Here is a 15662-nt window from a genome sequence, read left to right as displayed (position 1 = left end):
CTGCTTATTTAATAATTAGTGACTTTGTCTTTCTTTAAAATAAGCACTGAATTTTGATTATAAGAATTTTACTTTTGATTCATGAGTGTGCAACAAATATTGCTAAATGAATTCTTCTCTAGTTCCATTTGGCCCTTAATAGTTTAGTTTGAAAAGCCTATGCTGACTCTCAAGCCTGTTATGAATATATTCCCTGCCCCATAACTACTGACATACACACGATACAGATATAACCTCACCTGAGATCATAAGCGATTTAAATGTTCCCCTAGGTAAAGAATTTTTATATGATGCTATCAATAGACTGCATTCCCTTTCAGTGACACCATGTAAGCACAGTGATGTTAATGCAGTGATTTCAGTACTCCTTCCTTACTAAGTATATAGGACCTAGCTTGATGTTTCCTAGAAAATAAGTCTGAAATTCAAGTACTAAGTAATGCGAAATGATGTTCATATTAGTGATTTACAGTACCTATGACTTTAAAAATTTTATATTAATATTTGTGAATTTCAAATAAGACACTTTAAATATCATCCTATCAAACTGCAAAATCATTTACTTTAATGGCCTTAAAAGAGAAAATCTCAGTTCCAGTCTTAAATGCACAGATGTACAACATTAATAAAACAAACACTGTTTCCTATAAACGAAATGTATTAAACTCCCTTAACATAATGCATGCTTTAGAATACCCCTGAAGGGGACAATACTCAAATAAATACATGTAGAAACAACTGCCACATTCTTACTATTTTTAATTTAATAAACTACAGTGACACAGCTTTCAATGTGCAGTTTTACTCATATGCTTTCTACATCAGAGCAAAGCAAACAGAAAAGAGTTCTTGCCAACCATTAGGAAAGACTGACAAAAAATACAGTGTTAATGACATCTTAAAGGCTTTTAAAAGCAGGAGAAAGATGCAAGAAAAGCAAAAATTACATAGTAATTGGAAGCAACGAATAAATTGTTCTTTCAATCTAAGTCATGTTTACTGAAAAAAATGGAGCTTTTTACATCAACATATTTAAACAGAAATTTGCTTTTGAAATACAATCTTTGTTTAAAAGGTACAGAAGGTCTTTATGTCCACCCCAAGAGCTAAATATAGTGAATGCCATGTGAACAATTACCTGAAAAAAACCTAAACCCGTTAAAAGAATTAATTTCCGGCACACCAGTCAGCACTAATCCTCGATGTACAGTAATGTTCTCTTAAGTGATGGGAGGGAAGAAAGAATACAACTGTTTCCTGGATAAAAACCCTTCAATATTCAACAACAAAATGGAGTGATGACTTGGCTGGTAAATGAATAAAGTGGTGAAATGTCTCCTAAACGAGTTCTGGTGAGGGAGTCCACCTGTAAAGGAATACATTTACTGTACACGGGGACTGGGAAAAAGCTGTCACTGTAATGGCTGCACAAAAACCGCATCCTGCTGTTGGGTTTATATTCACAGAAGAAAGGTTTTAAAGGTTAAGTTCAGGTCATACGACAAATGAAATTGTAACAAGCCAGCTGACATTGTATAATGTCTTCTTCCACTCGATCAATAGGCTACTGTTAGTCCTATTACCATAGAGATGGCTTGCTCTTTCCTGAAGGGTGGCTATTGTTTGACAAAACAGATTTGCCACTTGAACTAGGTTGTTCCCAAAGGACGTGTACCTTGTCAATTATTTGTGTTCAAAATAATGATGTATTTCCATATTAAAATGCATGTAAGAGATAATGCTATCAAGTCCCTTTCTGGAAAGAAAGCAACTTTTCCAGAGTCCCAGATTCCTAAAACCACGCAAATATCCAGTTTAGACGTATTAAGAGTTTTTTATTTAAAACATATGTCAGCAAGTACATGTATTTATCACTAAGACTGTATGTTAAAAGAAAAGAGTCACTGGCTTGTGTGCTAATCTAAAGCCCATTATAATCAAGCATAATTAATAAAAAGCTATTTTAAAATGTGGACAACTTAAAGGAAAATTGCTGGATGCAAACTATTTGGCTTCTGAAAAGATAAAGATTTTTATATTTGATTTTTACAGTGGTTTTTACGTGGAAGGGCACCAACAATTAATATACTGAAAAACATGGAAAAGTTTTAGAAAACAAATCACTTTACTTAAGAGCTATGTATAAGAACTACAGCATTTAAATATATGCATACGTTGTAGAAATAATCTAAAATACAGATGAACTAGCAAAATAAATACAAGTATTAGTTTTCTTTAAAATATCTTTGTCTTAAATGCCTTGTGAAAATTAGTGACTCATACATTTAATACAGAACAGGTAAGTTCTAAATTTCAACCTAGATACTTGAAAATGAAAAAAGATGAGTTTTTCTCTCAACGGAAATAACAGAGCCTTAATTATAAAGGATTGGAAGAAACAATTCTAATAATGATTATTCTAATCACTTAGGAAAAGAAAGCATTCATAATACTAATCAGTCCAAGTAGAAATATTATTTTAAACATTGTGTACTTGAAGATTTGGCTATCACTGAAAACTGTAACACTGAAATAAAAACAGATTAAATGATATAGATAAAAATTCAGTAAATGATCAACAATTAAAACATTTGAATTTGAAAGCTTTCCACAAGTAGATTTAAAAGTAAGCTTTAGTCATAATTATGTTAACTTTTACCTTTCTACAAATAATCAAAAGACAATTTAGAAAGAATTTAGTAGAAGGGCAGTAATCTGACAAGCGTAAATAGAAACATCAGTCTCTAAAAATGACATCTGAAATTGTTTGTTCAAATTATATGATATTTACATACAAAATTATTTGTTTTTATAATAAAATCTGCAATAGTTTTTGAAAGGAATGTTTTAACTTGGTTTTCCCTTTGCAGGAAGTATAATTTGTATTTTTTCACTCTAATCCGTTTAGGCATAGGTTAGGCTAAGTTAATATTAAAGGACCCAAACAAAGACAAATGAGTTTACCAATATCCCAAACTAATGACCCATTTTTTTAAAAGCAGGGTAGGCTTCCAAACTAGGAAAGCCTTCCATCATAAAGCAAGTGGGGTCTAACTTGCCTATCTTCCCTATAGCTATAAAGGAACAAACTGAAACCTTACTAAAACCACAGCCCAAACTGATTTCCTTAGTTAATAGCCTCATTTCAAAACATATACAACATGTGCATATTTAGAATACAATATAATTAGTTATTAGCTCTGGACCTGACAGGCAGCTGCCCATCAGCAATACTGTGAGTAATTAAATGATATTTACCATTTACTAAAAGATGAACTTCATGTTGTTGAATTAAACTGGCCCATCTGCATCTTCATAAAATGACAAACCTTATTAGTTCTGCCTAACCAGAGAATTGTGATAATGAACTGGTGACACCCTCTCTCCATTGTATGAAGCAGAACCAACTGTGTAATCATTTGAGGGGTCAAATGCATATGAAATTACTGTAAATTAAGAAAGTGAAATCACAGGAGTGATGAAGGAAACCATTCAAGCAACAAAATTCTTTTTTTTTTAACGTATGTACTTCAGTCATAAGAAAACTCCATCTCCAATTAGTCAAAATTAATTTTAATTAATCAACTACTTTACCTGAAAACGGTGAAAAAAAGGAGTGATGCAGCTACTGCTCCAAATAAGCCACACAGAAGATTGACTCGGTAGGCAACTGAACCAAAAGGAAACAGTATAATTGCCAGTTTAGCCACCAGAGTGAACAAAGGATAGCCAGGAGGATGGGCAACCTAAGGGAAAATTAGCAACAGTTAGAAGATTTTCATCTAGTAAAGGAAGAGTCACACTGGCTTTAATTGAAAAGTAGCCCTTTTCTCGGGCAAGTATAAAGATTAAGAGACAATGACTAAATGTTTGAATAGTGGTTTTTCTATTGTAATCCTCTTGTGCCAATACAAATAAATATTTTCTTTAGTGGATTTGACAGCGTCTATCACATGGTGTGTCACCTAGAGAAAGGGTGACATATTTCATTGTCAGTTCTTAAGCAGTTTGTTCTCTGGGTTCACAGTACATTAGGGTCATTTAAAAGGCTATTGAAAAAAGGCAGGTTCTGAAATATCGTACTGGTTAGAAAGTTGAAAGACCACACTGCTATCGGATTACCACCATGCTGACAGTCCTAAGGTCTTGCCTAAAGCGATCATGCACCATAATAAAGTTTATTAAATAATAAACTTATTAAAACTGTTAACCCGATTTATTTCATTCTCCATAGCTTATACAAAATTTGGGGTGATAATAAGCCAGCTACTGTATATATAGTAAAGGCTTTGCTTTATAATTTAGTTTAATTGGATTTAAAACTTAAAGTAAATTGTCACGTACGGTACTTATAAGTTACTAAAAACTGGGGTTTGAAAATAAATTAATCTACTTTACTCCATGCTTAATTAAACTTTCTTAATTCCTAAAACTGTTAATGAGAGCATTGATTAAACAATAAAACTAATACTTACTCCAAGCTCATGTGCGGCTGTGATCAGTTCCCCTGTGAAAAAATAATGTAAAACCAATAATTACTATTAGAAAATGACACTCCTCCGAAGTTTTCAAAATCCAAATGCTTGCATTGGGGTTTTGCATTAATTTGACTGGATAAAACTATAAATCTGTAGAGATTTAACAGCATGAAATAGTCTCAGAATATTTTCTCCCTTAGGTCTTCTTGAACAAACTATCTCTGATAGTTTTTAATAACTGGTCAGTGGAAATATAGGTGAATCCTAGTTTTTAAAAATGCTTATCTTCCCTCTTGAAAGTTGTATACACTTGCAAATACATAAAAACCCTTACAGAACATTAGTGTAAAATACTGTATTACCCCTTGAGAATTAAGTACAGAACTGTCCGTAATGATGCAACTTTGTGACATGTAAAAGGTGCAGACATCAGAGACTTGAACAGTCTATAAAATGTGCCATTCTGCCCCAAACTGGCATTTGGATACTTTGCCTACATTGATTATATTGGATATCTCTAAACAACTGCCAAATGCTTATTAACTCCAAGTGATTTTGGTAAGTTCTGACTACCACAGTACATTTTTTCAAACCATTAAGTCATCACATCATTTACATAGTTCTTTATAATTCCTCATCATTAGCGATTATTTCTAAAACTGTGATGTAGTAATTCAGTGCCTATTTGTTAAAACAAAGCACAGGCTTTGTGCTCTCATCCCTATACAACTTAATGCAGTACAATGTAAGAATCAATATTAACTGATGATTTATGAAATTTACTATTATCTATTGGTAAATGTATTAATGTCCATTTTCTATCCTTCAGTGGATATCAATACTCTTTATCTCTACTGCCCTGGCCACAGTTCAGACCTTTCCCCTCCCTGGCCTGGGCTGTAGCAAGTTTGACCAATCTTCTACTTCAATCCGTCTGCCTACTGAAGTCACTTACTACTGCCACCCCCACCCGCCAAAGGTCAGACTGTTTCCTTAGTGGAAAAATCCTCCACAGCTGCTCTCTGCGGACTGAACAAAGTTGATTCCTCAGCATGACATGCCAGCCCTCCATGGCTTCGAGGTCCCTTTCCAAGGTTTTTGTCCGTGAAACCTATGCTCAGCTTAGTCACACCTGACTACCCGCTGTTCTTCTGAAACAGTCCTCTTTGCACTTCTCATCTCTCATTTTCTCACCAAGCATCTCCTCATAAGTCCTTCAAGCCCTGGTTCAATTTAACCTTCTCAGTGACACCTTTCCTTACACATACCCATCCCCATCCTGTCCCATCAGAATTAATCACTTCTTCCTCCTCCATAGAACCCGCTCGAACCTATTTAGCACTTAGGTTGCCTTATATTCTGTTAGTTGTTTTCATTTGTCTTTTCTACTAAGTTGAACATATTATCCTACCCATTTCAGGGTACTGTCAAGACATCAGCGCCTCTCCCTCCTCTTGCCACACAGAGAATCTCATTCAAAACCTGCACATGGAGGTTGATGAAAAGACCCATCACGTTGTCATCCTTGCTACTTAGATGGCCCCTTCTCAGGATGAATGACCGCTTGCTCCATGGAAATCCCGCAAAGGCACCAAAGACAGATGCTGCTTAGTTAAGTCACTTACTGAAGGACATCTTTAAAGTTTTCTGCAGATATTCAAGAACATCTTACAAGCCAAAGGTACTTTTTGTAGCTTATATAAATTATTTATGGTTTAAAAATGTTTAAAATAACTGTTTCCTTTGTAACTACTGTTACCAAAACTGTTTTATAGTTTTACTCTAGAATGGGTCTGCTATCACGTCTTCCATCCCAAACGGTTTTAATCAGTTTTTTGTTCTTGTATTTCTGTAGATACGATGAAGCAGTTAAGTTCAAATTTGCGAGGTCACTATTCATTCTCCTCCATTTAAAATGTATTTAGAATTACATTTAACATTACGAAAAACATCCTATTTTCTCTAACTTCTTTTTACCATTGAAAAGTCAATGTGCTGCTATTCTTTGCTGGAGTTCTGTTGGCAGAAAGATGAATCTGAATGTGACAAACCTCTATCACCAACATGTGTCAAATGTTCAACTAAAATCTAAATAGAAAAAATGCTACTATTCAAAGTCTATGAATGTATCCTTGATAAAAAGCTAAAGGGAGACACTACTCTTAAAATTGAGTATGATAAAAAGAAAATAGTTGAAAAAAAAAAAAAAGAGCCTCCTGGGTCCTGGCTTTCCCCCAACTCTTTATAAGAGGGATTCCTCCAATGTAAGTCCTACTACAACCTGCATCAGAATTACCTGGATGCCTTTAAAAAAAGAAGATTCTTTGACCATACCACAAAACTCCCTATGCTAAACCCTCTGGCATCGGGCCTAAGCTCCCCAGGCAACTCTCAAGTACATGCAAATTTGAGAACCACAGCTTTTCCATTTGGGTCACAAATGGGTGGCAAGCTCAGAGCTGTCAGCAGATGCTTCATCTTTACAAAACCCAGCTCCCTCTGTACTACACTTTTTATATTAATTATACAATTATACTGTCATACATCAAGTATGTTCAAGACAGTATCTTAAAAATATATAAACACATAGAAGCAAATTTATTTTTCCCAAAATACCAAACAGAAGTGAAGGCTAGATTCCTACGCTTTCCTCTAAAGGACCAGTAGCGCTCCTGCCCATAAATCAACTATGTGTATCAAGCAACGCAAAATAATTTTTGGCAAGGCCACATGTGATAGATTTATGGAGTATAATTTAAGACTTATCAGGAAGAAGAATACATGCTTTATGTTGGTTTTGAGATGTGTTCTATTTATTGGTAAGAAAATACATTCCATAAACACAAAATTCAAAGAGAACAGTACATTCAACATATAAACAAAATTATCAAAGATGTGATTATACGAGTTTTACTGGCAACACTTGGAAAATATATAAATATTAGAAGCAACCACCATTTAGTGTCAAACCAAACAAGTCAGAACACCCAAAAAGCCTGGTAACTCAAAGTGAATAGGTGTTTATTTTGGGAGAAAAAATAGAAGACAGCATTAATAAAAATAAGGCAAAAACAACACATTTTAAGTAGGCCTTATCACTAAATATGTGATGACAGATTTAATAAAGAATTTACAGCACAAGTTGATAGAGCATGTTCTAAAGTCAACCTACTTGGGTTCTCTCCTTGACTGCCCCTACTTTCCAGCTGTGATTCTGGACACAGCTTAACCTTAGTTTTGTCATCTATAAAATAAAGAAACTGACAATACCTACCTCACAAGGTAGTAGCTGGGAGAATTAAAATGACAATTCACAAAAAGTACTTGGAACAGTGCCTGGCACAAAGTAAGTGTTCAGTGTTATTCATTGCAACCCCATCCTTCAGGCTCTAACAACCATGGTAAATAACCGTCAATGTTTTGTTTTGTTTTGTTTTGAAAGGTACAGAACTACCCAGTTCTGAGTAATGATCTCAGTAATGTCAAAACTCTCACACTAGTTATTTCTACCATTTAATATAAGCCTTGGCAACATGGTAACTCTATTCCCCACTATGTTAATGAAACATTGCTCCTTTTTGCGCAATAGGACCTGAAAGAATAAAGGTAATGACCTGTAAAAGGAACATCAAGGATCCTCAATGTGGTAGGCAGCCTTGAAAATGGCCCTCAACATATCCCAACTCCTACTATTCTCACTGTGTAATCCTCTCCCCTTGAGTGTGGCCTGGACAAACTAACTTCCAAGAATAAAACAGGGCAGTGGTGTGTCATTTCCAAGATGAGGTTACCAAGTGACAGAGTTGTCAGGCAGGGGTGCCATCTCTTTCTCTTGACAGAAGTCAGCTTACAGGGAAACCCATTTGGCCAAGAAGTGGATGGGGCTTAGATGCTAATCCCTGCCAAGCTGAACCTTGAGAGGACTGAAGCCCCAGCTCACACCATGACAGCAACCTTGTCATGAGTTAAAGGCACCCACTTACACTGCATCAGGATCTCTGATCCACAGAAAACATGAGATAATAATGTTCGTTGTTCTAAGCCACTAAATTTGGGGATATCTTGTTATGCAGTAACTAGTGCACTCGGTGTTTTTCAGTCTACAGATTCACTACCCAAAGTTACAGCACCATTCTGACAAAATCAGTTAGTAGGCATTATTGGGTGGTCACTAAATCTGGCAGCAAAACAAATCCTAAAATAAAACCTGAATCTTGTCTCTCATCCCAAATACATAACGATTATTCATGTGATTTAAAAGGTCCCCGAGTCACGCTTTCCTTTTTAACAGAAGCAGCTTGTTTAAAGCCGCAACCGGCTTCCACTCTTTCAAGCGTTCTCCGTAAAATAATCTGCAAGGCTGTCTCCTTTTCGAAATTCGGGTTTCAACTAAAATACCATTTCCTCAGAAGCCTTTCCCGACTAGCCATTCCGATGGAGCCATTCCCTACCCCACTGTCCATCACATTTTCCTCTGCCTCCACTAACTTATCACCACTTAACATGTAGTTGTTTATTCAGCAGTCTGTGTATTGTCTCTGCCCGCATTACAACCCTCTCCACCCTTGTTCACCACTCCTGTTATCCCTTTGGCTGGAACACGACTTTAAGGACTCAGTAAGCTACATCTGTGGACTAAAAAGGAAGGGAAAGCAAAAACTCAAATTCAGAAAAATGATCTGGAGAAGTGGAGAGGTGGGTATGTCCCAACAGGTGAAACCAACCAGATCCGCCTCGAAAGCCTGTGCGCTAAAGAGACCAGAATTAAAGGAAAATTACAGGGATGGAAACAGAAGTTGGCTGTGACTGCAAACCCTGCCTGCAAAAACCATGCCGGCGGGCGGATGGAGGGGGCCTACTGACCAGACCTAGAGAAGACAGTGCGGACCAGACGGGGCAGAAAGGACGACCTGAAAGTACTTTACCCGAGTCGCCCCCCGGCACCGAGGGGGGCAGCGTGAGGGTGAACACCGCGGCCACAGCGGCGAACACGGCGACGCCGCCGCGAAGGCCCCCGGAGCGCCGCGGCCCGACTCGGGCTGCCTGCCTCCGGGCCGGGCCCCCGCCGTCGCCATGGAGACCCATGGGCCAGAGGGGGCAGAGGAAGGAGGACGCGGCGGGCCCCACGACTCGGGGCGGCACGGAATCCCGGGCCGAGAAGCGAGCGCGGCGCGAGGCGGCCGCGGAGGCTTCCGGGTCGGGCCCGGGAGGGCGGGGCCACGCCTGTCTGCGCCGGTGCGGGGGGGAGGAAGCGTCCAGCCTCGCCGGAGCCAGGTCCGGGCAGCCTTCTGGTGGCGGTGCGCCGGGGTTTCCAGAACCTTAACGTGCTTTCCCTGACGCAGCACAAGGGACAGCCTTCTCTTAAGAATGCAAGCCTGGACACCGGCCCGCCGTCTCTATGGTTTCCCTACCCGCTTCCCCGCGACTTGGTCGGGTCTGACAGAGACGGGAGCGGGATCGCAAAGCGGGCGCGAGGAAGGGCCGCGACCGTCCCCTGCGGTGTGGGGTGGAACTGCACGCGGGCCTCAGACCGCGAGCCTGAGGGGACGTGAGCGCACGGTGGGTGCTGAAGCAGCCAGGACGCACTTCAGTCTACTACGAGTAGTTATAAGCCCGTGTGCTAATTGTTAATTCTCTGAGTTATTTTCAGAGAGATGAAAATAAGCTAGTTGGTCTATTTTTTTCTCTTGTAGCATGAGGAAAACTCGAGAGACAAATTGAGAAACTTGAGTTTCTGTATATAATTCATACCGTGATAAAGTTGTCCCCCACTTTAATGAAGAGGGGTATTTCGGTGGAGCTTTGACCACACAGCAAGAATGAAACGGAGACACTGCACTTCCCAGTTAGCTGCAACGCAGGGAAGAACGGGGACTCTGGGACTGCCCAATAGCACGGCTCTTGGTAAGATTTTAAGCTTACGTTTTACATTATTATAACAATTATTCTGAGGTAAGAGGGGAGAAGGGCACTCTCCCTGGAATGCGTCTCAAAATACACTGAAGACCAGTGACAATGTAAACGTGTTTCAAGCAACCTGACAGGCGCACAGCGGCTCAGGTGCAGAGTGACTAACAAACACCTGTGTAGATGTGGCAGTCACCGTGCCGCGTACCTTAGTCTTTCTCAGGTACTACGTCCTGCTGTCTGCGCTATGTTGTGAGTTCCCGAAGGGCAGGTAGGCAACCTCTAAAATGGCTCCCAATCATCCCTGAATAAGTATTCAGTCCCTTGTGCAATCCTCTCCGCTTGTGTGTGGGCAGGATCTAATGACTCACGTCTATCAATAAAATAGGGCAAAAGTGACGGATGTCACTTTGGAGATTGAGCTCTTAAAGACTGACTTTAATCTTATTGCCCTCCCCCTGGTAGGCACTACCTCTCTTGCCCTCTCACTTGCTCGCTCTGAGGAAGCCGCCTACCATGTGTTGTGAGCTGCCTTATGGAGACGCCCACATAGCATGGAACTGAGGTCACCTCCAGCCAAACAGCCAGCCAGGAGCTGAGGCCCTCAGTCCGACAACCTGCGAGGAAATGAATCCCACTAGTACCGCATGGGGGACTACGGGGGGCAGATCCTTCCCGGTGTGGGCCTTGAGATGATGGCTCTAACTTCCACCAAGACCTTGATTGCAACCTGGAAGAGACCCTGACACAGAGGACCTAGCTAAGACTCATCCAGATTCCTGTCCTTCAAAAACTGTGAGATAATAACTGTTGTTATTTTAGTCCCCTAAATTTGGGGTGATTTGTTACTCAGCAATAGGTTACTAAGACAGGCTGCCTTCTATTTCTTTTCTGAAAGCATGCCAATGAATAATACTGATGGAACCAGGCATATGCTTTTCTCTTTTTATCCATTTCATCTTCTGCTCATGAGCTTTATAAAAAGATGAATTTTTACCATGGCAAATTACTTTCAAAAGAGGGTAATTATTTGCCCATGTTTGAGAGGTAGAGATCAGCACTGGAAGTTTGAATTTGGGAGTTGTCATGTAAGGATGAAATGAATGAGTGAGCTCACAGAGGCATAATGTAGCAAGAACAAGGTTGAGGTCAAATGTCAGCCAATATCTTCATTTAGGGAATGGCAGGAGAAGGGGAGAGAACAGTGGGTGTGAGGGATGTATCACAGGAAGCTAAGGAAGAAATGATATCAGTGAAGGACATGTGGTCAGGGTGTCACAGAGAGAAGGACGATGAAGAAGGCCACGTCTAGATTTATGGGACTTGAGTTTATACAAATTGGAGAATTGTGTAAGCAGAATACAAAACTGCAGGTACAAAATTAGGTACAGGCATCAGAAGGAGCTATGAATTTTTTTTTAAATTGAAGTACAGTTGCTTTACAATGTTGTATTAGTTTCAGATGTATAGCATAGTGATTCAGCTATACATATATATATATATATGTATATTCATTTTCATATTCTTTCCATTATATGTTACTACAAGATAATCAGTACAGTTCCCTATGCTATAACAGTACAAACTTATTTATCTATTTTATATATAGTAGTTAGTATCTGCAAATCACGAACTCCCAATTTATCCCTTCCCACCCCCTTTATTGAAACTTTAAATAATAACTATAGGCTGATAAATCTGAAGACTACATACCACCAACCTCTCCTTTAAGCTTCAGCTTTTTTTTTTTTTTTAGTAACAACTGTCCTGTGAGTTCTCCATTTGTATATCTAAACAACATTTCAAACCTGGCAGACTTTTTCTGTCTTATTCCACTGTGTACCCATGCTTAAAATGGTGCCTGGCACAAAATAGCATTTAACCAATATTTATGTAATGAATGAATAAATGAACAATGGTAGATCACTGCTGTATCCCTTAGGGATTGCATTTTGCTCCTAGTGACAAGATCTTGCTACTGTGGCTTAAACATGCAAGTGTTTATTTAATAATCACTTTGGAAAACAAACATTTTTCTAGTAAAGGCGAAGCTATGCAGAGCCTGCAACCCAGAAATTCTACTCCAGGTTTGTACCTAGAGAAGCCAGGAGACAGACACAAAATGTTCATGGCAGTATTGTTCATAAGAGCCCCCAAATCGGAACAACCCCCATCAGCAGATACCCATCAACATTGGAATAGAGAAATAAATCCTGGAATATCCATACAGTGAAATACTGCATAACAAAGAGAATGTACAAACTACAGCTAGCTACCATGGGATGATATGGGTGACTCCCACAAAAAATACTGAGCAAAAAGAGCAAGTTATTAAATAATACATACAGAATGATTCTAGTTATTTAAAGTGGAAAGATAGTAAAAGTAAGCTAAATTGTTTAGCGATACATTCACAGAGTTTTAAACTGTAAAGAAAATCGAAAATCATCGATTTTCTTTAACTACTGGGACAGCAGTAGTTACCTGTAGGGCGAGTGGGGGCTGTGATGGGAAGCGGTACATGTGGGCTTTATGGGCTGTCAGTGTTTCTGTTCTTGACTTGGGCAGTGGTTACATGGGTATTGCCTTTATAATTATTCTTGAAACTATTTATAAATGTATTAGGCACTCTTCTATCTATATGATGTATCTCAATTGAAAAAATAGAGAGGAAGGAAGAAAGATTCTGGAATGGTTATCTAATGGATAGTTTTGTAATGAATGCTAACAAGAATATTACCCTGAATTGGCATGTGATAGCTCATGAGTATTTCTGCGTCTTTTTAGTTCCCTGTAATATAAGTGATTATATGGAGGTATTTTAAGCTTAAGGAAAATACATTTCAGCATGAAAGTAAATTTTCTTTCAAAATCCCTTCCACTGATCTAATATAATAGAGTACTAAGTTCTCTTCTGAAACCAATTTACTTCTTAAAATAAATTTTGTGAATTGTGCTCCAGATCTTTGGCAAAAATAAATACTTGGTTTCATAATCTGGTGTCAGTATTCTGACATAGTCTGTCAATATTCTTCAAGGTTTTAACAAGCCAAATTTTTTCAACAAAACTCTAAGGTATCACATAAAAAAGAAATATTGTTCAAAGGCATAAAAGTAAATAATTAGAAAAGGTAAACTAACAACTATCAAAGTTAGAAGTGGAGGTGAGGATGGTAGCAATGAGCCAAATCCTCATTGTGTCTGGGGCTATCCAGTGATAAATCAATAGATCGTTCTAGAGACCTATTATTTAGGAAGGTAATTATGAAAAGAACCCAAATCAGAAAAAGTTTAAAGTAGTTGCTTTGGAGAAGGGAGACTAGGGGAGGGGAGAAGCCGGATGGGAGATACGGCTTTCATTATAGTTGTTCTGTACTAATATATTTAGTTTGTTTGTTTTTTTGTGGGTGGGGGGTAATTAGGTTTATTTATTTGTTTTTCAGTGGAGGTACTGGGGATTGAACCTAGGACCTTATGCATGCCAAGCATGTGCTCTACCACTGAGCTGTACCTTCCCCAATGAACTAATATATTTCTCCATGTGCATTGTATTATTCTGATAAAAAATAGGAAAATATTTGTAAGGGAATGAATGAGAATGAAGAAGAAGTCAAGACCATAGCTTTTTTGAATTAGAGATTATAATATATGTGAGGAGCCTGAAACATAGCAGGAGCCATAGAAATATTTGCCCTGAATTAGTTGTTTCCTGTTTGAATTACATGTTATGTATTTGTTTTCCTTCCAGTTTCATTGAGATATAACTGATAGCACTGGATAAGTTTAAGGTGTACAGTAAGATGATCTGATTTACATACATCATGAAGTGATAATCAGAATAAGTTTAGTTAACATCCGTTATCTCATATAGCTACAAAATTAAAGAAATAGAAAAAAATTTATTCTTGTGATGAGAACTCAGATTTACTCTAACAGCTTTCATATATAGCATACAGTGTTAATTATATTTATCATGTTGTACATTACATCCCTGGTACTTATTTGTCTTATAACTGGAAGTTTGTAGTACCTTTTGACTGCCTTCTTCCAATTCCTCCCCCACATCTGGTAACCACAAATCTGATCTTTTTTTCCTATGAGTTTGTTTCTGAAGTATAACTGGCCTACAACATTATGTTATTTCCTGTTATACAGCATAGGGATTCAATATTTCTATACATTTCAGACTGATCTCCAAGATAAGTCTGGTAATAATATGTCACAATATGAAGATGTTACATAGTTATGGACTATATTCCTCACATTGTACATTTCATACCCTTGACTCATCTATTTTGCAACTAGAAGATTGTACCTCTTAATGACTTACATTTAAAAAATTCTCTGATTTAACCATTCTATTTCAATTTGCAAATAGAATTTTACCCATATTAGAGAAATTCATAAAGTATTTTGATAATATTTGTCCCAATTATCTGTTTTCATGTTTAAAACTACTCCAAAATTTAGTGGCATATAACAACAGCCATTCACTATATCTCACAATTTTGGGGTCAGAAATGTGGACAGGGCTCAGCTAGAAGATTCTTCTGCTTCATTTGGCATTGACTGAAGTCATTCAGCTGGCAGATGGTCTGTAAGGTCCATTTATGTATGATACTTTGGTGCGAATGGCTGGGATGCTGGGCATGGCTGAAACCTTTGATCTGAGTCATCACATATTGCAGTCTCAGGGTACTGGAACTTATTACCTGCTCAGGTTACCAGAGATTTATAAGAAGCAAGGGTGGAAGCTGCAGGGTTTTTGTTTGTTTTATTGTTGTTGTTGTTATTTTAATGACTTGGCTTCAGAAAGCCGAGAATTTTCCTTCTGCTGTATTCCATTGGCTGACAAGTTACTAAAGCCAGCCCAGATTCAAGGGGAGGAGAATTAGACTCCAAATATCAAAGGGAGTAGGAAAGAATTTACAGCCATCTTTAATGCGTCCTCCAATAAGACCCCTGATACAAAAATAAATATATGGGTCAAATATTATTTTTTTCTGCCTGAGCAAAGAAAACACATTTGCGGCAGGTTGGCCGAAAAATTCAAACCATTAACACAGTATGCATTTAGGAAAAGAAATGTCTGGTCCCAACACAGAAGAGTCTTATAACAAATACTATGGTACTACTGTTTCAAAATCTGGTGAGCTTATGCCTGAATAATTCAACTAGAGTGTTTTATGGTTTGAGCTATATTCAGAATCTTTTTGTTCTAATTCAAATAATGACTTTTTTACTTCAGTAAAGAAGATAATACTTAAAAGTATCAAT

At 38.1% G+C, this 15662-nt stretch overlaps 1 protein-coding gene across 3 annotated transcripts in view; it reads right to left on the bottom strand.

Annotated features, from left to right (window-relative positions):
- Positions 1–9695, bottom strand: part of TMEM260 (transmembrane protein 260) — a 58269-nt gene extending 48574 nt beyond the window's left edge. For 2 of the 3 annotated variants that reach the window (XM_006180810.2, XM_032482089.1), the window contains exons 1-3: positions 9404–9692; positions 4476–4507; positions 3595–3746 (exon numbers count right to left, since the gene is read on the bottom strand). In XM_006180810.2, the coding sequence (XP_006180872.2) occupies positions 3595–3746; positions 4476–4507; positions 9404–9563 (344 nt within the window). In that variant the 5' untranslated portion in view covers positions 9564–9692. Of the gene's footprint in view, positions 1–3594; positions 3747–4475; positions 4508–9403 lie in introns of all 3 variants that reach the window. The other variant, XM_032482090.1, reaches the window with a different exon arrangement.
- Positions 9696–15662: the final 5967 nt, after the last annotated feature.

The sequence above is a fragment of the Camelus ferus genome, chromosome 6, assembly GCF_009834535.1.
Source record: "Camelus ferus isolate YT-003-E chromosome 6, BCGSAC_Cfer_1.0, whole genome shotgun sequence".
NCBI classification, from domain to species: domain Eukaryota; kingdom Metazoa; phylum Chordata; class Mammalia; order Artiodactyla; family Camelidae; genus Camelus; species Camelus ferus.
Note: the sequence above shows the minus strand (reverse complement) of the source record. Positions and strands in the feature narration are given on the sequence as shown.